The sequence below is a fragment of the Rana temporaria genome, chromosome 7, assembly GCF_905171775.1.
Source record: "Rana temporaria chromosome 7, aRanTem1.1, whole genome shotgun sequence".
NCBI classification, from domain to species: domain Eukaryota; kingdom Metazoa; phylum Chordata; class Amphibia; order Anura; family Ranidae; genus Rana; species Rana temporaria.
This window is the reverse complement of record NC_053495.1, coordinates 195,705,190-195,726,464: the sequence shown is the minus strand read 5'-3', so window position 1 is coordinate 195,726,464 and position 21,275 is coordinate 195,705,190. Positions and strand designations below refer to the sequence as shown.

The following is a 21,275-nucleotide window of genomic DNA, read 5'->3' as shown; positions in this document are numbered from 1 at the left end:
ATGAGGTCCAGTTGGCCTTGGTCCATATCCAAGTCTTAGGAACAGTTGTTTATGTGGTACAAATACAAAAAGCCTTTTTTAAATGGCTGAAAGTTGACCTTGGTAATAGATCTCCAGCCCTGCAAAATGTACTGTACAAAGTACTTTTAGGTAGATTCACAAAGAGTTAGGCCGGCTTATCTACAGATAAGCCGACCTAACTCTGAATCTACGCCGGCCTATGTTTAAGTGTATTCTCAAACAGAGATGCACTTAAACAAAGCTAAGATAGGCCGGCTTGCGCCGTTCTATCTTAGCTTGCAATGTTTCTTTTGTCCGCTAGATGGCGCTTCCATTGCGGCCGGCGTAGATTATGTAAATTAGGGGATACGCCGATTCACGAACGTACGCCAGGCCTACACCGTCGCATTACGTCATTTCCGTACGCGATAGGCTACCTAAAGTTATTCCATCTATGAAGTGGAATAACAATGTTAAGTATGGCTGCCGTTCCCGCCGCGAGGTTCGAATTTTTTATGTCGTTTGCGCAAGTCGTCCGCGAATCGGGAGTTACGTCGTTTACGTCCGCGTCAAAATCAATAGGCCCGTACGGCCTACTTAGCCGCAATGCGCACTGGGAAATGTAGTCGCCCGGCGCATGCGCAGTGTCAAAAAACGTCAAACGTGAGGTCAAGCCTCATTTCCATACTACACGCTCCCCCTCCCAGTCATTTGAATTAGGCGCCCTTACGCCCGCTCGTTTTAGGCTACGTAAGCAGGTAAGTGGTTTGAGAATCACTACTAGCCTAAATAATTTACGGCGGTGTAGCCTAAAAAGACTAGGCTAGGCCGTCCTAATTTTAGGCCAAGGTACGTGAATCTACCTATTTGTGCTCAAAGCAAATTTGTCACAAAGCTGGCAATTTTAATCGATAATGCCGCGTATACACGACCGTTTTTCATGACGAGAAAAATGCCCTTTTTTTAAATTGATCATTAAAATCGATCATGTGTGGGCTCCAGAGCATTTTAGGACGACGTGAAAAGTGGCCATTAAAAATTTAGAACATGCTCTATTTCTTCTCTACGTTTTTCATGTCGTCGTTTTTCACGTCGTGAAAAATGGTCAGAAGCAAGGGATTTGCATAATCAGCCTAAAGGGTGTCGCCATTCGAATGGAACTTCCCCTTTATAGTGCCGTTGTACGTCACCGCGCTTTGCTCAAGCATTTTTTTTTTTCCACAATCGTGTGTATGCAAGGCAGGCTTGACAAGAATCACGTTGAGAAAAACATTGTTTTTTCCATGATATTAAAAACCCTCATTGAAATTAGAGCTGCACGATTAATCGCGGAGAGAATCGCGATCTCGATTCTCCCCGCCCGCGATCTCCCCGTGGGATGACCCGCTGGTTCCACGTAACCAGCGTGGAACGCAAATGCCGCCGATATCGAAACCGAAATGAGCAGCGTGCGCCGCTGGATAGATGCCTGAGCTTCTCTCACAACAGTAGTTTGTATCTATGCGCCACCCAGTGGTTGCCGGCGGTACTGCTTCTGATGTATTAAAGGGGAGTTCCACCCACAATTTCACTTTTTAAATATACATACCCCTGTAATACACATGCTTAATGTATTCTAGTAAAGTTAGTCTGTAAACTAAGGTCCGTTTTGTTAGGTTGTTACAGCATTTAGATAGTTTATAATCTAGAAATAGACCGTGGCCATCTTAAGTGTGGGCATCATGAAGTCAGACTGTACGACTTCCTGGATTTCAGCTTTGCATATCTCGCACATGCTCAGTGCACAAGCAATGTAATAGGTTTCAGTCAGGTTTGCAAGGACTACTGGGAAACATGATGCCTATCCCAGAAACCCTTGCAAATAGCCTAGGCAAATAAGGAGGAGGAAGTAATGAAGGACTACAAAATAAAGGTATTTACAAGCAACAAATTAAATAAAAATTGTCCATTTTGAACACTATGAGATTAGAGCATGCAGCACAGACAAACATAAAAAAATGGGTGGAACTCCACTTTAAACCTTCTCACAGTTCTGTACAACTGTGTGTATCCATGCGCCACCCAATGGTTGCTGGCAGTACTGCTTCTGATCTATAAAAAAAAGAGACCAGTGATATGTCTATAATGTTAAAGACCATATAACTCCTATGAAAAAATCAGAATCAAACTTTGATTCTGCTTTTTTCATAGGAGTTATATGATCTTTAACATTATAGACATATCACTGGTCTCTTTTTTTATATATTCATATTTTCAGATAAATCACAGGTTTATTTATTAATTTTTTTTTGGGGGGGGGGGGGGGGGTTCTGGCATTACATTTTTGAGAATCGTGATCTTTTGTCTAAGCAAAAGAATCGTGATTCTCATTTTGACCAGAATCGTGCAGCCCTAATTGAAATCCATGCGTCGGGCCCCCTGCATGTAGATTAGGGGGGCCCCTAATTGACAGGCCGCCACTGGTTATACTGCTGACTACAGGAAGATTGAACACTGGCAAAACAAATAAACTGTATGCCAGCCCAGGGTATATCACTTCCTACTATTGGCATGCTTCAAGCGGAGGTTCACCCTAAATTACAACTTGCGCTGTGCTCTAATCTCGCGGTTCACGTGACTCGGCAAGCGTTGTGATGGCAACAGTGCAGTGTTGACGGCGACGCTCGCCGTCAAAACTGCACATGCGCGGGATAGAGCAGTGAATGCTGGGACATCAGCATTCACCGTATCCCGGAAGGACATCCTGCTGGGCTTCACAGTGCCCACAATCAAGATGGAAACGTCTAGGAATTTTATAAAATATCGTTTGCGGGACAAAACAAATGCTGGTGGGTAGAAGATTGGGACACACAGGTTGCTGTTTTACCAAGGTAAAAGCGGCAGAAGGATATAAAAAAAAAAACGAAAACCCGCGGAAGCCCCGATTTCAGTTGTTTGCTAGTGTCCTGGGGGGTGGATATCTTTTTTTTTTTTTTTTTTTTTTTTTTTTTTTTTTTTCAGCTCTGCTATTCTAAATACTATTATACGTTGATTATTTTCTACTTACTTTTTTTTTTCTTCAAGATTCATCTGCATCAGTTGTTGGTGGTTTTACTCACCAGATTACAGCTATCCAGTGTGTTGGTCCTTAGCTGAGCTTTTGGACTGTGTATTACAACTTGACCCCGCTGGGCTGGACATTTTGCAAAGTGACCCTCAGGCACTGGTGTCCGCGTGGGCGCTCTCCAAACTGATTTACCGCAAGCGCTCTTTTACCGCATTTTATTTGCCGTCAATTAACTCTTGGTGAAATTACCCCAATGTGCGCTTTATTCTGCAACATCTTTTCCTCCTTGTATCTTTTTTTATTTATTTTTTCATTCCTCCAGGGACATCATCTCCTGCCCGCCCTGCAACTCCTCTCGCCACCTGCAGTCCGACCCCTCCTCCACCACCTCCTCGCCCACCATCTCGGCCTAAACTTCCTCCTGGAAAACCTACAGTTACAGATGTGGTGTGTTCTACGTGTTCTACTTGTACATTTAGTAACAGTGGTATCTGATGCCAAATTTTTGCTTGTCGAATTTTTGTTACTTTTTAAGATTCCAAAGTGTGTGTTCTATTTGACCTTGTATTCAGAGCAGTCTAGACTTGGTTGTCACTTAGTGTGCTTATGTCACTTCTTCATTATCCGCATGCTGAGCTGTGTCTATATATTGTCCTAGTATTTTATCTCTGAGACTTGGATGAAAGCGATGACGTCACCGTCTCCATTCAGGGCAAAGCATCAGTGTCTTTGTATAGTCCCCCCCCAATTGCTTTTCACACATTTCCCTGTTTATAGCACTCTTCTCAGGGGTCAAGTCCTGGGGAAAAAAGTGTGGGAACTCCCACCCAAGATCCACTCCCCCACCAAAAAAATAATAATATGCTCATATGCATAATTGCTAAACCGCATGTTTTTTTTTTTTGATCCACTGTACCTTAGTAATCCTTCGTTACTGCCCGCTTCCTGTATATGGATTCATCGGGTATTCCGTCACTTCCTCGATACTACCCAATGAATCCATATACAGGAAGTGGCCAGTAACAAAGGATTACTAAGGTTCGCCTGCCCCTGACAGTGACTCGAGCTGGGCATCGCCGCTTAGTGAAGGATTGGCTCTGGCGGCTCGGCTGCTCTAGTCCTGCAAAGGGAACTGCGTTCCTGCTGTGCAAAAAGTGCAGGGACGCCGTTCCCACAGGACTTGTGCCCCGACTCTTCTGCTTCCTCGCCTTCTGTGGGTGCCACTGCAAAATAAATAACAAATGCGTCCAGCTATGTGGCAGCACATGTTCTCCTCCTATGATGCCATGGCCACTTGCCAGGCCTGAGTAGTGTCGTATGATAAAGCAAGTGATATCATGGCTACCGCTGAGTTCTGACACCAGTTGACAGAGGAAGGAGCACTGGAGCAGTGAGTATAAAGCAGTGTCAGGCTTTACACAGACTCTGTTAATTTGCCCTCTCCCGCTGCCAACGTCGCCAAATGGCACTTTAATGCAGAGAAATCATCCCCTGTCATATATTCAGAAACCGACACTTTCGGAAGTGTCGGTCTCCTTAAAGTTTCTGTTAACCCCCCAAAAAAATGTAGATATCCTGGTCCCTTAGGCTGCATTCACACCTGAACGCGGCGTATTGTACCGCGATTTGCCGTGACAAAATGCAGCGTTTTGTCCCATGATTTGCCGCGACAAAACGCATCGTTTTTTAGCCTACAATACACCGGAGGGGTGATTTAACATTGTCGGCTACGCCGAAAGCCGCCTGAAAAAAAGGGTCCGGGACTTGTTTTGAGCTTCAGGCGTTCGGCGTGGAGATGTGAACCATCTCCATAGCCGACAATGTTAATCACCCCTCCAGCGTATTTCAGCGTCGGGCGTATAAACGCCTAGGTGTGAATGCAGCCTTAAAGCAGATCTGCCCCCTTCCAAACTGTAAAAAAAAACCTGCCTGAACCTGCCACTTCCTGTATCCCTTCTCTGTACTGACCACGGTAACCAGAGCTTCTGAGTCCTGATCACCGTGGTCAGAGTACGTGTCTGCGTCATCCGCAGCCTGGTCTCAGCCCCCCCCCCCTAACCCCTACTCTCTGCCTCTCAGCTCTTTGTGTCTCCATCTTCGCCCCCTGCCGCTATTCGTACAAATCCCACATTTTTTAAATGGTCACTGGCAGCCCCTCTATGATACTCAGGCATAGCACATTGTATATGTGTTTTGTAAAAAACAAGGCTTGTAACTACCTATTTAGAGCTATCTTAAGGCCGGTCACATGACTCGGGGCTGCTTTACAGCTCCGAGACAAGGCTTCTTCAGGAGGAAGAGAGCAGCCACATCATCTCCCCGACTGACGTCAGAGGGAGATCTCGGCCACTCCTGCAGAAGCCATATATTGGAGCTGAAAAGCGGCCGTGAGTCACGTGACCGGCCTTAAGATGGCTCTAAATAGGTATTTACAAGCCTCGTTTTTTAGAAAACGCATATACAGTTTGCTATGCCTCAGTATCATAGAGGGGCTGGCATAGACTTGTACTTGTGCCTTAACAAACACTTTAACCCCGGTGTGCTACTGGTTTCTCCTGCCAACAGCTGCCTCATTAGAAATCGGTGGGAGGAACCTCCTGAGTGCAGCAGAGAATACAGGAGATTGCAAAGGAAAAAACAAAAACCGCGCTAATACCCTCCCAACCTAATAAACGAAGGCAGCAGCTGGCATGCGATACACAAAATGGCAATAAAAAAAAAAAAAAGCCGCGCCACAACAAAAGTCAAATGAGATCAGCAGTCTCTGAAAGTGCGATAGGTGAAAACATCCATAAGTGAATATATTGTTCATAACATGTCCATTAGGTATGCAGATAAATTCCTTGCAGAAATAATTCCTACGTTCCACACCACCAAGTGACACATAAGCAAAGTGCACCCTCCACCAGAAGAAAAAGCCGCTTACCAGAAGGCAAGCAATACGGTCAGATGGCTATAACCCAGCCGCGGCCTTTGAATTCCTTAGAGGTTTCCAAATGAGGGCAGACTATCTCTGGAACGTGATGGCTGTCAACTCCAATTGGTTCAGGTAAAACAAGAAAGAGAGGCGCACATAGCGTAACTCCATAAAACTTTAATAAAAAGTTAAAATATACTCACAAACGAGCACTTGATAACAGCATAAAAACTTTGCCGGCCGGCATATAGGAGCCCTCCTCCTTAGCGTGGTGACGTCACTGCGTAACCTCCAAGACGCGTTTCGTCACTAGTAGGACGTTATCAATGGGGGTAGGAAGGATGTTTTCACCCATCACACTTTCAGAGACTGCTGATCTCATTTGACTTGTGTTGTGGCGCGGCTTTTTTTGTTTTTAATACAGGAGATTGAAATTCATTAACCTGTTGGTTTCTGAACATAATTCAGGGGATGAATTGCATGCTTTGGTATGGTGTTCAGTGCCACAAGCAGCGGGAGAAGCATTTTCTGACATAAAAAAGAGAGAAGGCCACCTAAGCTCCAATCATAGCAACACTCTGTCCCCAATGTACAGGAAAAGCCAAAGAAAACAATGTGCCCATGGGACATTTGATTGGTGCTGAATGAGAAGAGCCAACAGAGTACAAAATACATAAAATAACAACAATGTAACTTAACTTGTAACTTAACTTATATCCTCAATATGCACAAATCAGACTTGTATATGCAACATATCGCCAATAATTTCAGGAACATGTCCTCTTCAATTCACAAAGGCTTAGAGCTCTCTACGCGTTTCATGGGGCAACGCCCACTTCTTCAGGAGACAGCATGGATTTAATTTTTGTGTGTATATCTGTGGAAAAACTATGTCATGAAAAAACAATGGATTGAATAGTTTGAGGCTAATGCGTTTCAATTAAGAGAATATTAATGCGGGAGTTCACCCGAAATAGTTTTTTTTAACATTAGATTGATGCTCGTTTTGTCTAGGGGAATCGGGTAGTTTTTTTAAAATCGAAGCCGTACTTACCGTTTTAGAGAGCGATCTTCTCCGCCGCTTCCGGGTATGGTCTTTGGGACTGGGCGTTCCTATTTGATTGACAGGCTTCCGACGGTCGCATACATCGCGTCATGAGTAGCCGAAAGAAGCCGAACGTCGGTACGGCTCTATACGGCGCCTGCGCACCGACGTTCGGCTACTTTCGGAAAATCGTGACGCGATGTATGCGACCTTCGGAAGCCTGTTGGAAGCCTGTCAATCAAATAGGAACGCCCAGTCCCGCAGCCCATACCCGGAAGCGGCGGAGAAGATCGCTCTCTAAAACGGTAAGCACTGCTTCGATTTAAAAAAAAAAACACCCGATTCCCCTTCACAAAATGAGCCTCAATCTAATGTTAAAAATTACGTTTTTGGGTGAACCTCCACTTTAAGCATTTCTTTCTTGTTTGCAGAAGACCTTTTAATCAAACTTTGAGTTAAAGTGTTACTAAACCCAGGACCCTGCATTCACTATATCTGGTCTTTCATAGTACACAGAACATGGAAATGCAATTATTTTAGTGAATATAAACTGCTAAATACCTTTTCTCATTAGCAGTCTTCTATCTGTGTCCAGCCGAGCAATAGTTAAAGCTTGTAGGATGAGTTTTCATTCTCTTTTGACTGTCCTATGAGGCTGCGTGACCCCTGATCCTCTGGACAGTACTGATTGGCCCTGTGCTGATTACATGCACCCTCCCAAAAAATAAAAATAAAACACTCTAGCAGTACACACCAACCTCGGGATGTGCAGAGTGTCCCTAAGGCTCTGTACTATCAGGAGACGGATTGGAAACTGTGGAAGAAGGGGAGGATAAGAGAAGACAGGATCAAACAGCCTTTTTACACAATGCAGAGGATTACCGTATTTATCGCGGTATAACGCGCTCCCGCGTATACCACGCACACCTAAAGTTGCCCTCAAACCTGTGGAAAAAAAGTTTTTTTTGTACTTAGTTTTGGTGTCTTGCGCGGCGGCCTCGTCGGGTCCGGCGTCCTTCTGCGGCTTCGGGTGTCCTCTTTGTCTGGTCCGGCGTCCTTCTGCGGCTTCAGGTGTCCTCTTCGTCGGGTCCGGCGTCCTCCCCTGCCTTTTTCCCGCCCCGAGTTTGAATACTGCGCCGACATATACAGAGCGCAGTACACTCGTGTATTGTCGGCAATGCTCGGCAACTCTCGCGCTGACGTCCTGTACGTCCAGGACGTGAGCGCGGAAGGAGCCGAGACTGCCCGACTATACCCAAGTGTACTGCGCTCGGTATATGTCGGCGCAGTATTCAAAACTCTACGCGGGTATCGACGTATACCGCGCACCCACGATTTTGCCCTGATTTTCAGGGCAAAAAAGTGCGCGGTATACACCGATAAATACGGTAAGCCCTTAGGTTTCACATTAAGTATAACAAGTATGCTTTACTGCATATACAGACTGATTTTACTGTTGTGGGTTTAGTAACATTTTAAGCGAAATAAGAGTTTTTGCAAGAGGAATTTCGAATGGCTAACCAGTCTGGGTTCTAACCATTTTTTTTTTTTTTTTCTTTTTCCCTCAGTCACGGCCATTCAGTCCCCCTGTTCACTCCTCCAGTCCACCTCCGGTCGCCCCTCTAGCCCGAGCTGAGAGCACCTCATCTATTTCCTCAGCCACGTCTCTGAGTGCAGCCACCACACCGACAGTTGGTAAATGGCACTTTATTATATTCCTCTGTTTTACATTGTTTTTTTGTTTTCATGTTTGTGGCGTTCTGTGTACATTGACATACTCCTCCTCCTTAGTTTCATGTTGACATCACATATACTCCTATTATTTGGTCGAATTATTATAAGTGCAATCGTACTTCAAACCTGTAACTTAAAAGCACAACTACACATACACAGAAAAAGAGAACAGATTGCCCAATGTGGTCTAATAACTGCTCCAATAGGTAATGTGTGCCTCAACACCAACGTATAGAGTTCTAGTAGTCACCAATGCCAAACGTTGAGTCTATTTACACTGCTGTATATCTAAAAACATTTTACAAAGAATTTTTATTAATATTCGACCCAACAAATGAGCTCAACATTTAGACGGTTGCATGGCATCCACAAACATTTTTACATACGTTTATTAGCACAGTTTTAGCTTTTTAAAAATTCATTATGGTGAGTTTATCTTGTTGTTTTGTTAATGTGAAAAACATACTAAAGCACACCAAAATGTATTCTTAAAATGTGAAAACATTTGTATTTATGAATTTATAGCAGTGTGAGCAGACTCTAAAGGTACCCTTAGATCAGGGGTGCCCAAACTTTTGAAGAGCGAGGGCCACTTAAAGCGGGGGTTCACCCTAAAACTACTTTCTAGTAGTACAATGTCCCGACACATTACAATACAATTATGCCTATTTTTTTTATGCTGTACATACCTCGGTACAGCTAGTTCACCCGCGGCTTCCGGGTTGCGAATCCCACGGGAGTGGGCGTTCCTAACTTGCTGGTGATTGACGTGATGACCAAAAACGAGCTCCCCCCGTCGCATAAGGTGCGTCATGATTGCCGAAAGAAGCCGAACGGCGAGTCGGCGCTATACTGCGCCTGCGCACCGCCGTTCGGCTCCTTTCGGCTATCGTGACGCAGCTTACGCGACGGGGGGGAGTTCGTTTTTGGTCATCGCGTCAATCACCAGCAAGTTAGGAACGCCCACTCCCGCGGGATTCGCAACCCGGAAGCCGCGGGTGAACTAGCTGTACCGAGGTATGTACAGCATAAAAATAAAAAAAATAGGCATAATTGTATTGTAATGTGTCGGGACATTGTAATACTAGAAAGTAGTTTTAGGGTGAACCCCCGCTTTAAGCAACTCGCGGGCCACAATGATCGGAGCAGGCGGATGACCGGTCACAGCTTTTCTATAGGCCCTCCGATTCGATCCGCCCAGATGGAAGGCAACAAATTCCCTTCTATTTATTTTTTTAGATGATCGGATTGCAGGTAGGCGGGTTTAAACAGACAAAAGCCTGTTTACATTTGCCGCTCTGTAGAGGTAAATTGAGGGTCTGATTGCGTAGGGCAGATCGTGTGAAAAGGACCTGCTTTAACACTGATGTGCTGCGGTTTACCCACACCGCGAGTGCAGCGTAGTGCACCTGTGTCTGTCCTGCAGGTTAGCTGAATTTTGCCATAGACTCCGCCTGTGGCAAAAGCAGGCGCTGTACAGGAAGCATCGGCTTATGGGGCTGTTTTCTTCCTCTACCACCAGCTTCATTCACAACACTGATGTTGTGGTGTGACGGGTCGGCAACCTGCGATCTGGGCTTGCCAACCCTCCATTTTAGAGCGGGAGGGCCACGGGCCACATCAGAGGGCTCTGCAGGCCACTGGTTGGCCACCCCTTCCTTAGATGCTAGAGGTAGTCTGACTCCCTCAGAAAAGTCCCAGAACACATTTTTATTCCTGTGTGGGAGGGGGGTTGACAGCTCGGTGTAAGCTCAAACATGCCTGCCCATGCTAGTTTATTATGAAGGAAATGATAATGATTGGATGTGGTTTTCTATCCTGTTCAATCTGTGTTTCTTCCGATAGTCCAGTGTCATTGGTTTAAGGCATGGGTCTTCAAACTACGGCCTCCAGTTGTTCAGGAACTACAATTCCCATCATGCGTAGTCATGTCTGTGAATGTCAGAGGTTTACAATGCCTCATGGGATGTGTAGTTCCACAGCTGGAGGGCCGTAGTTTGAGGATCCCTGCTTTAAGAGGTAAGTTCACCTTTCGTAACATTTACATGTTACACCCGTATTCAGGGTGTAACGTTACGATCAGACCCACACCCGTGCCTCCCATATCCATGCTGTGACAGCTAGTGGGGTCCTAATCTTTCCCCAATGGCTGTCATAATTTAAAAAAAACGTGGCCGAGCAGGGCTCAGCCCAGCCACGTCACTGATTGACAGGGCCCCGGGCACGGAAAACGACAAGGTCCGGCAGCCTTTGCGGCTGTAGGGCTTGTAATTTTCATTCGTGCTTCCTGTCAGATTGTTTATTACCTGTACGGGCATGCAGATACACTGACAGTGTGGAGGAGACTTGCATGGTACCAGTGATCTGCAATGCTTTACAGGCAAAAAAAGTGCATTTTATAATTTTTTTGCAAAAAGTGAACTTATTTAAAGTGGTTGTAAACTCAAAAAACAAAAAAACCTGCAAGACAAAGGCATAATAAGCTAGTATGTGTCGCATACCAGCTTATTATGAAATACTTCCCTTAGATCGAAGCTGTTGCAGCGGTCCCCGCACACCACTGTGACCGGCGACATGTCTCCCGGAGTTATTTCCGGGTTTGCGGGCTCCGACGCTGTGATTAGCTGGAAGCCGCGCTGATGCCACTTGCGCGCGGGACCCGCCGGTCACAGCACAGGCCCTGAAGAAATGCCACAAGCAAGCGTATACAGTGAATATCGCCTAAACTGTGCAAGCTTAGGAGATATTCACAGTACCTACAGGTAAGCTTTATTATAGGCTTACCTGTAGGTAAAAGTGGTGTAACTAGGTTTACAACCCCTTTAAAGTAGAGCCAAATTCAGAATACAGAATGGTTTTAACCCCTGACAGTTTTTTTTGGGCACAACAGTACAATGGGGTACATCGTTCTTTTGTCCTAAATTACTCCTGGAAAATAGCAGCACTTCCTGTGTCTGGGCAATCCCGTTCTGTAGGCTCTCTGTATCTGCAGTGTGGGGGGGGGTCAGAGTGTAGCCAGTGGGAGTAGAAATTGTCCCAGCGTCGGTGAGAGGAGCTGAGACCCATGTTTAGTATTAGGGAAGGAGCAGTGTCTTCATCATTGGTATCAGTGGGAGGATTAGTGCCCTATCAGTGGTATCTGTGGGAGGAAAAGTAGCCCATTGTTGGTTTCATTGGCAGGAATAGTGCCCCGCGGGCCGGATTAAGGCAAGCAAAGGGCTGCAGTTTGGAGACCACTGATCTAAGGCCGGCCATATATGGTTAAAATCTCTGCCGGTTCAGCAGGAACCAGCCGAGATTCGAACCATTGATGGGCAGGCTGAATGTACCAAGTTGATTGATACATGGGTACAACCAGCCTGCCAGATTCTCTTCCATTTTTCGCAAGCGGCTGCTATAGCTGTTAGCGATAATCACTGTCCTCTCCCCCCCCCCCCCCCCCCTCCCACAGGGAGAAGACGATTGCTCCGCAGAAGGGATTTCCCTGTCAACACTGTCTGTGTTAATGGAATCGTGAAAATGTATTTCCTATGGTTGCAGGAAAGAAATTTGCACCATCTATAGGCAGCCTAAGGCACTGCCAGTCTCACCAGTCTTTGGAATGAGATTTGGTGAGGTCACTGCTAAGCTGCTTATTGCTCTCCTTGCTGAAGCGTAATCTGTACCTGAGCACCTGCACTGCACGGAACTCCCTGCTTCTGCTTCAGCCATTCTGTAAATCTGCGCTTTCTTCACCTCTCCTGCTGCTTCTTGATCATTATACCACCAGGCTGCTCTGAGGTAAGGAAGCAAAGTTCTGCTTCTCCACCAAGATGGCCTCCTTCACACAAAGACACCTTGCAAAGAAAGGCATGGCACGTCAATAATAAGGGAAAGAGTGGCTGCAGAAAGCCTAATGGAAATACCAGTTGCAAGTCCTTTACCCTATGCTTGTCTTTTTTGGCCACAGCTTTGACAGTACAGGTCCTCTTCACAGTCAAAGGATCCGCACGATAGGCTGGCAAGGAATGTGATAGAGAGATTAGCAGTGGCAGTCTCTCTCTCTCAGTGCAGGTTTCTTTTGGGGTTAAACATGAAAATGCAATCTTTAATAACTAGGCATAGCAAAGTGTTATGAAGATGTTGAAGGTGCTGCTACCAATCAGGTTTCCCGAGTAAAGAAAAAAAAAGACTTTTTATTGGTTGCTTTGTGTTGCTTCACTTTGCATGTGGCTGTTTTCATTGTTAAAATCTTTGCAGTGTTTCGACTCGCCGCTCTAAACTGAAGATCTGACACTTGACATGAAATACCATGCCAGTATGCCGCTTCTGTCTCTGCTTCCACTTGTGCTTTGTAATGACCCTCTACTTATGTTGTGTTTTTTATTCTATTGCATGCTGGGCAGTATATTTTGCTTATCGTGAACCTTGTGTAAAGACCTAACATTCTAACAGAGTATTCTGCTTTGCTTACTATGGCATTGTAAACTAACTGACATGCATAAAAAAAGCGTATGTTTTGTGTAAACCACAGGCTTAAAACATTTTGGTTATCAGGGAATGCGGAAATGTTAAGAACATTAAACATACAACCAAATACACGTTTAAAAATATAAAGTCTACGGTCTTCCATGCCAAAGGGTTTGTAATTCTCTTCAGCCAGTGAAAGCACCTAGGGACCTCACTTTTTCCACTGAATATGAGTCCTACAGTTTGGTCACTTACCTGCCCCAGACTGATTGGACAGTGAAGGAGCGTATGATACTGATGAGGTCTTCATGCTCTCCTCCTTTGGCAGTCTTCCAGGGTTAGAGCCCTTTTACACCGAGGCAGTTTTAGCGGTAGAAATAGCGCCTGTAAAGCGCCTAAAAACTGCCTCCCACGCCGCCCAATTGTGAAAGCCTGAGTGCTTTCACATTGGGGCATTGCGCTTGTGGGACGTTAGAAAAAGTCCTGCAATTTGCATTATTGGTGGTTTGGAAGTGTTGTATACAGTGCTCCCAAAACACACCTGCCCATTGCAATGAATGGGAAGTGCTTTCAATGCACTTTTCAGGCCCTTTTAACCCCTTCTTTGGCCGTTAGCGGGGGTTAAAAGCGCCCCGCTAGCGGCCGAAAAGTGCCACTAAAAGAAACGGTGCTTTAGCGCTAACGCAGGAGCGGCCCCAGTGTGAAAGGGGTCTTATGATTTTACAGCACTGCACCATGCAGTAGAGCTTGATTAGCCTATAGAGTGGCTTGAAATGCTGCCTCTTCTCTGAGTCAGGGTTCCTGCTGTGCAGAGCATTGCGTTACCAATATAAAATATGTATTCGGGTATTATATAAATAGTAAGACCAAAGAAAATTCCCAGCTCAACTTGCCAACCAGCCTGCAACCAACCGAATTGTCCGTACATGTTAAAAACAGTTTGCGCAAATTTGCAAATGGCTGCATAAGCTGCAGAGTCACTTCACGGCACCCCAGTATTATCTGCAGTCCTCCTAACGCTATACATTTCTGAGAGCCTCCACAGTAGAAGCACATGCATTATAATGGATAGAGGGCAGGTGAGCCTTTGTTGCCATTGTGCTTAATGCTGGGTGTCCAGTGTGCATTTTAAAGGGGGTGTAAAGGTTCGTGTTTTTTCATTTTAATGCATCCTATGCATTAAGGTGAAAAAACACCAGGCAATCACCGGCCCCCCAGCCCCCCCGTTTTTACTTACCTGAGCCAGTTCACCTGCTCGGCACGTTCCCGGCGCCATCTCCACGGAGTCCTGCTGTTGATTGGATAGATTGATAGCAGCGCAGCCATTGGCTCCTGCTGCTGCCGATCAAAGCCAATGACGCGGGGGCGAGGCCAAGTCATACGTCTATGGATGCCAAGTGTATGTCTCAGGAGCGTGCCCGCAAGGTAATCCTCTAAGGAAAGAGCTTCCCAGAGGGGGTTATCTATAGCGAGAAGGAGCCGTGAGAGCCAACGTGGGACCCCAGAAGAGAGGAGGATCGGGGCCACTCTGTGCAAAACGAGGTAAGTATGACATGTTATTAAAAAAAAAAAAATGCAAACCTATAGTGTCACTTTAAAGAGGAGTAGGCTCCCTCCAGGCATACCTTTTAAAAGCAGAGAAGAATCAAGTATTTTAGTGTAGTGTTTTTTCCTTTCCATAAATGATTTTTATTTTTATTTTTTTACTTGCAATGCACCTTTAAACTTGTTAGAAAAATTGGGAAATCAAGCAATTCCATAGCGCAGCCCCCAATCTTCTTGCACCTCATAGCCTCTTTTCTTCTAGGAGTGTCTAATTGCTGTCTGTCCTGGCCCAGCTCCTCTGCCACTCCCCTCACATTCCTACATAAACTTTGATGTAGCTACTGGAGGAGGAGTCAAGAGGAATGCTATAGATCAGCTTTTCCCAACCTTTTCAACACAGAGGAACCCCTTTCTGGACTAAGGGAACCCCTACTAAAAATGAATATCTACAACTCATGATACATTAGTGTGATGGACAAGGGGGGTAATGAATGTTTCTTTACACTTGTGGTCAATGGAAAGAATTACCCCCCCCCCCCTTACAGATAACAAAAAAGATCAATATTGTCGGGAAACCTATCGGAGAGGCAGTCATTGCTCATTGTTAAAGGAACCCCAAGCAACCTCTGGAGGAACCCTGGTTGAGAAACCCTGCTATAGAGTGTCACTTGAGTAACCGCTCTGAGGCTGCTATCACATCCAAGATGGCGGCAACCATCATCCTAAGACTCTGCAAAAGAATGGCTTTTATAGGTTATAACTTGCATGAAATACTATAAAAAGACATATAATCTAATAGAAAGATTATTGTTAAAAAGTCGGGTGGGTCTTTTTGAAGAGGAGTTCCGCCTGGGGAAAAAAAATAACTGGTAGGGGAAACCGGCGCTTTCTAATTGGCCCGGCGATGGTGGAAGGAGGAGGGAGGCCGAACTCCTGAGGGATGGGGCTGCGGTGCTGTCCCCCAGAAGTGGTGAAGGCTACCTGTCAAAAACAGGTACCCGTTTCCCCCCTTCCCCCTTAAAGGTGCCAAATGTGGCACCGGAGAGGGGGGAGGAAGCAGATCAAAGGAAGTTGCAGTATTAGGCATCTTTTGCAGGGTGGTATTTCTTTTCCCATTTTTTATTTGGCAGCAGTCATTTCAAAGCAGAGGTCCACACAAAAATGGAACCTCTGCTGTCTGGATCCCCCCCCCCCTTTTGGTGTCACATTTGGCACCTTTCAGGGGGAGGGGGGAGCAGATACCTGTCTAAGACAGGAATTTGCACCCACTTCTGGGCATAGATCCTTGCATTGTCTGCGGGAAACTACGCCAAGTCCGGCGCCCCCCGCTGTCTTCTGGGAGACACACGGGTCCCAGAAGACAGCAGGGACCAGTGCCAGCGCATGACCGAGTTGCGCATGCGCAGTAGGGAACCGGGAAGTGAAGCCACAAGGATTGGTGGTGGCAGCATCTGAGACCCGAGGCAGAGATCGGCTTCGGGTGCCCACATCGCAGGCGCGCTGGACAGGAAAGTGTCCTTATTTTAAAAGTCAGCACCTGCAGTATTTGTAGCTGCTGACTTTAAAAAAAAATAATAATAATTTGGCGGACTTTCACTTTTAAGACACAATTTCCCACAGAAATCCTGGTCTGCTGGTCATTAGTGTTGCTCACGAATATTCGCATTGCGAATATTCGACTCGAATATAGCATATTCGAGAAATCGCGCTATATTTCGAAATTCGCGGTGAATATTCGCAATTCCGAATATTCGATTTTTTACAATTTTTTTTTTGAATCAGATCACATCCTAGATATCTCCATCGACGTCTAAAAGCATTGCTGGTATCATTAGAGACCCTGGGCCGAGTAGCTGAAGCGTTCATTGAATTTTCCAGAAAGATCGCAATGCGATTATTCGGCAAACGCAATATCGCGCGATTATTTTCCTCGCCCCGATCTTCCGCATCAGAGCGATTTTTACAGTTTCATTTTTAAAACAGATCACATCCTAGTGATCTCCATAGACGTCTGAAAGCATTGCTGGTATGATTAGAGCCATTGGGCCGAGTAGCTGAAGCGATCATTTTATATTGCCGAATATTCGCAATGCGAATATTCGGCAATAGGAATATTGCGCGATTATTTGCTCCGCCCTTTTGCATCAGAGCCAATCAGAGTTCTCCTTCCACACTCGTCACAGGTTAGCAACCAATAGGAACCTGCCTGCATGGACATTATATAAGCTCACTCCCAGCACCATTTCATTGCAGATTCAGAAGCTTGCTATAGAGTGTGGAGGCTGTTTCTGTGTTCCTGGTTTCCTGGTTTCCTGTGTCTTTGTTCTTGATTGATTTAGATCATCACCAGCATTGCTATTTAGTGATTCCAGTGGATCTTTTCCAGTATATCAACTGCTTTTTTCAAAGCAATAGACCCAAGAGCTTTTTTCAAAGCTACGTTTTGTGCTGTTTTGTGCTGTTTTTTTCATTTGTGTTACTGTTTGATCCTGCAATCCTCCCTGTTCAGTTATATTTGCAAGAGATTTCAGAACACATATTGATCTGAGCTTTATAAAAGAGCTTTTCTAAAAGCTAAGTTTTGTTCATCTTGTGTTACTGTCAGATCTTGCAGGTTCACTGTTCAGTGATATTTGATAGGCATCTCAGTTCAAATTTTGTTTAGTTTTCCCTAAAGAGCTTTTATAAAAGCTAAGTTTTGTGTTCAGTTTAGTTAAATTTTGTGTAGTAAGTGTACACACTGTTAGTGTACATTTATTTCATCTAGCTTAGCTTAGTGTGTGTTTAGTGTCTGTGTTTTGTGTTTAAAAAAAAAAAAAAAAAAAAAAGTTAGTGTTTGTTTAGTGCTTTTTTTTTTTTTCTTTAATTTTGTAGTCCTTGTCTGGTGTACTACTTTTCTTATAGTTTAGTAGCTGTCTGTGTACGTCTTTGTCTGCGTGCCTGTCTTGTAAAAAAAACACAAAAACACATTTTGTTCACATTTTCCCCCCCAATAAAGTTTAACCCCCCCACACACATATCAGCAATTATGAGCGGCATCCGTGGCCGTGGCAGTAGGGGTAGGGGAGTTACTCCCAGTGCTGGATCGCTGCCAGCACGGGGTACCTCTCGTGCCCCTACTAGTGGTAGAGGATCGGGTGCAAGGGGAGTACGCCTGATCCGGGAGTTCTTCCCATCGGGCAGCCGCCCGATATTGCCATCTCAGGCTCAAGTAGTGGTGGACTACATGGGGCACAGCAGTGCCACTGAGTCGTCGGTCCCGACTCACAGTAGTACCACCATTACACCGTTGCCTGTACTACCCCCCCCCAGCCCCCAAGAGTCCAGCATCTTACTGTTCGACAGCGACAGTGATAGGGATCTCTTGGGGGAGGCCATGCATCAGGCAGACCTCCAGCTCTGTCCTGATGGTCAGGACCTTTTTGAAGGGATGGATGAGGAGGATGGGATACCTGCTGGCAGTATCCCAGAGACATCCCTTCAAACTGGTGCTGCTGTTTTGGTGCAGGAAACAGCAGCACCTAGTCAGACCCAGGCGTGGGTGAGGGGACAGCGGAGCCAGGCTAGAGGCTCCATGTCACGTGGTTCCCTCAGACCAACACATCTCAGCCCTTGGTCTGACATCTCTGGGGGCGAAGAGGGTGACCCATCATGGTTGCCATCTGACGCGTCGGCTCACTACGTCAGTGACGACGGGGAAGGTAGGCACCCTGGTGAAACGGTGCGCCAGGTCACCACCAGGGAGACCATCGTCAGGGTCTCCACTGGTGATGGCAGCAGGAGGTGTCAGGAGGAGGAGCAGCAGCAGCAGCAGCAGCAGCAGGCAGCTCCACCTGTGCGCACCGAATCCCAGCAGGTGCAAGTAAGCGTCACCCCATCTGACAGGAGGGCGGTGCTGAAGTCACCTGTCTGGAATTTCTTTACCCTGGTGGCAGACAACCCTACCGTGGCCATCTGCCGGATTTGTAAAGTGAGGGTGAAGAGAGGGAAGTGTTTGGCTCGGGTGGGTACCACAGCCCTGAACCAGCACCTCAGGATAAACCACTGGGCGTTGTATGAGGAGATGAAGCGTGGTGGTGGTAGCAGCGCCACCACCACAAGTGAGCAGGGTACAGCAGCCCCTGCCACATCTTCATCTGTTTCCAGCAGGTCATGCCCCCCCGCTCCCTCTAGTAGAGGTACTGGTACCGGCAGCCAGACCTCTACTTCCACAGCACCCTCCACGTCTGTGTCCCGCACTGCCGTCCGGCGCCAGGCGTCGATTTCAGACGCCTTTGACCGCACCACTCCCTTCCCCCCTGGAGACCGACGTGTGCGTTCCCTCAATGGGCTCCTGGCAAGGGTTATTGCCCAACATCTGCTGCCCTTCAACATAGTTGACAGCAACCCCTTCAGGCAGATGTTGGAGCAGGCCCAACCCCAATGGCGTGTCCCCAGCCGCCATTTCTTTGCCAGGACTGGTGTCCCTGCCCTACACCAGCACATTGTTCAGAATGTAACCCTGTCGCTGGATCACGCTGTCAGCGACAGGGTTCATCTGACAATGGATGGCTGGACCAGCAGGCATGGGCAGGGACGCTACATCAGCTTCACGGCCCATTGGGTTTCCCTCCGAGGCGTCGGTGAGGGATCGTCGGCAACCGATCTTGTGGTGCCGCCCCGGGGTGTCCAGGGGAGAACTGCTGGTCTCCCTCAAGCCACTGTCTCCGCAGCTGCTGAGCCTCCCAGCAAGCGCCCCCGTAGCTACTCAAGTGTGGGGCACGTGCGCTGTCAGGCCGTGCTCCAGCTTGTTAGTTTAGGGGACCGGAGACACACTGCAGAAGAAGTGCTGAAAGCACTTCAAGCTCAGGTCCAGAAGTGGCTGACACCCCGAAGGCTCCAGCCAGGTATGGTTGTCTGCGATAACGGCAGCAACCTACTCGCCGCCCTCCATGCTGGCAGTCTGACGCACGTGCCCTGTCTGGCACATGTCCTCAACCTGGTGGTGCAGAAGTTCCTGCGCACTTATCCAGGGTTGAGTGACATTGTGGCAAAGGCGCGTAGGATTGCCAGCCACTTCAGGCGCTCCCCAACCGCTACCGCGTCCCTGTCCAAATTGCAGCGGAAGTACAATCTGCCCCTTCACAGGCTGATTGTGGACAGTGTGACGCGGTGGAACTCCACCCTCCACATGCTGAAGAGGTTGTGGGAGCAGCAAAGGGCGGTGAGGGAGTACCTGATGGAACTAGGCACTCAGAGGGCTTCACCACAACTCCCTTTCATCGCCTGTGCGGAGTGGGGGCAGATAAACCAGGTCTGCCAAGTGTTGTCCTCCTTCGAGCAGGCGACCAAGATGGTCAGCAGTGAGCAAATTGGCCTCAATAGCGTGCTGCCAATACTGTTCATGCTGGAGAGGACACTAGATCGCCTGCTCGAGGCTGGGGAGAGTGCCTTGGTGGAGCAGGAGGAGTCAGCAATGCTCCACCGAGACCAGGGCCAGGACCAGGAGGAGGAGGAGGAGGAGGAGGATGATGATGAAGAGGAGGAGGAGGTGGTTGCTGGTGTCGTCCCGGAGTCAGGGCCTGGTCAGGAGGGAGAGCCGGTGTTGGGGGCACCGATAGTCCGGGGGTTGGGCATGTCTGAGTTTGACCAGCAGCGCCTCAGGGAAGAAGAGTCGCACCTCATTCACCTGGCCAGCATTGAGGAGTCACAGCGGGCTGTGCTCTTCCCCATGGCTGCCCACATGCTCAGATGCCTCAGGAGGGACCCCCGGGTTAAGACCATCAAGACGAGGGATGATTTCTGGATGGCCACCCTTTTGGATCCCAGGTGCAAGGGGAAACTGGAGCAGTTCATCCCAGCCAGCCGGAGGCAGCACCGGATGGAGGAACTGCAGGCAGCCATTGTCAGACGGTTGGAGCAGGCAACTCCCCGGCCTCCAGTTGTCCCCCCTCATCTCACCCAGCAGGTGGCTGCACCCAGCTGCAGCCGAGCAGGGGACCTAATGGAAGAGATGAGGATGTTCTTCCAAACCGAGCGACCCAGTACCACCACCAGCAGCAGCAGCAGCAGTCACCACCAGCGGCTGGCCCACATGGTGGCAGACTACATGGCGTCCGTCGGTGCTTCTGACAGTATGAGCACCGACGACCCCATGGAGTACTGGGTTGCCAGATTGGACACCTGCCGCGAGCTCGCTCAGTATGCGCTGGAGTTATTGTCTTGCCCCCCCTCCAGCGTACTATCTGAGCGGACATTCAGCGCGGCAGGTGGGGTGGTCACGGACAAGAGGACCCGTCTGTCCACAGAGTCCGTGGACAGACTCACATTCATAAAGATGAATGAGTCCTGGATCGGCGGTGACTTTCTGGCACCCGTCGTCGGTTCAGGGCGCTGAAGGGTCCCTTGCCATGCATTCCCTGATGAAGCCCCGGACCTGATGTATTTACAGTGCTGAATATAACTATTTCAACATCAGAGAAAATCAATGTTAATATTTGGTACAGTAGGCTTTCTTTGCAATTACAGCGGTCAAAAATTTCTTGTAGTTTTACACCAGC

General features: G+C 47.4%; 1 protein-coding gene across 1 annotated transcript in view; it reads left to right on the top strand.

The window, feature by feature from the left end:
* SGIP1 (SH3GL interacting endocytic adaptor 1) overlaps window positions 1-21,275 on the top strand; it is a 222,234-nt gene that overhangs the window by 131,534 nt on the left and 69,425 nt on the right. The window contains exons 11-12 of the mRNA XM_040361076.1: window positions 3,369-3,493; window positions 8,577-8,703. Coding sequence (XP_040217010.1) covers window positions 3,369-3,493; window positions 8,577-8,703 — 252 coding nt within the window. The remainder of the gene's footprint in view (window positions 1-3,368; window positions 3,494-8,576; window positions 8,704-21,275) is intronic.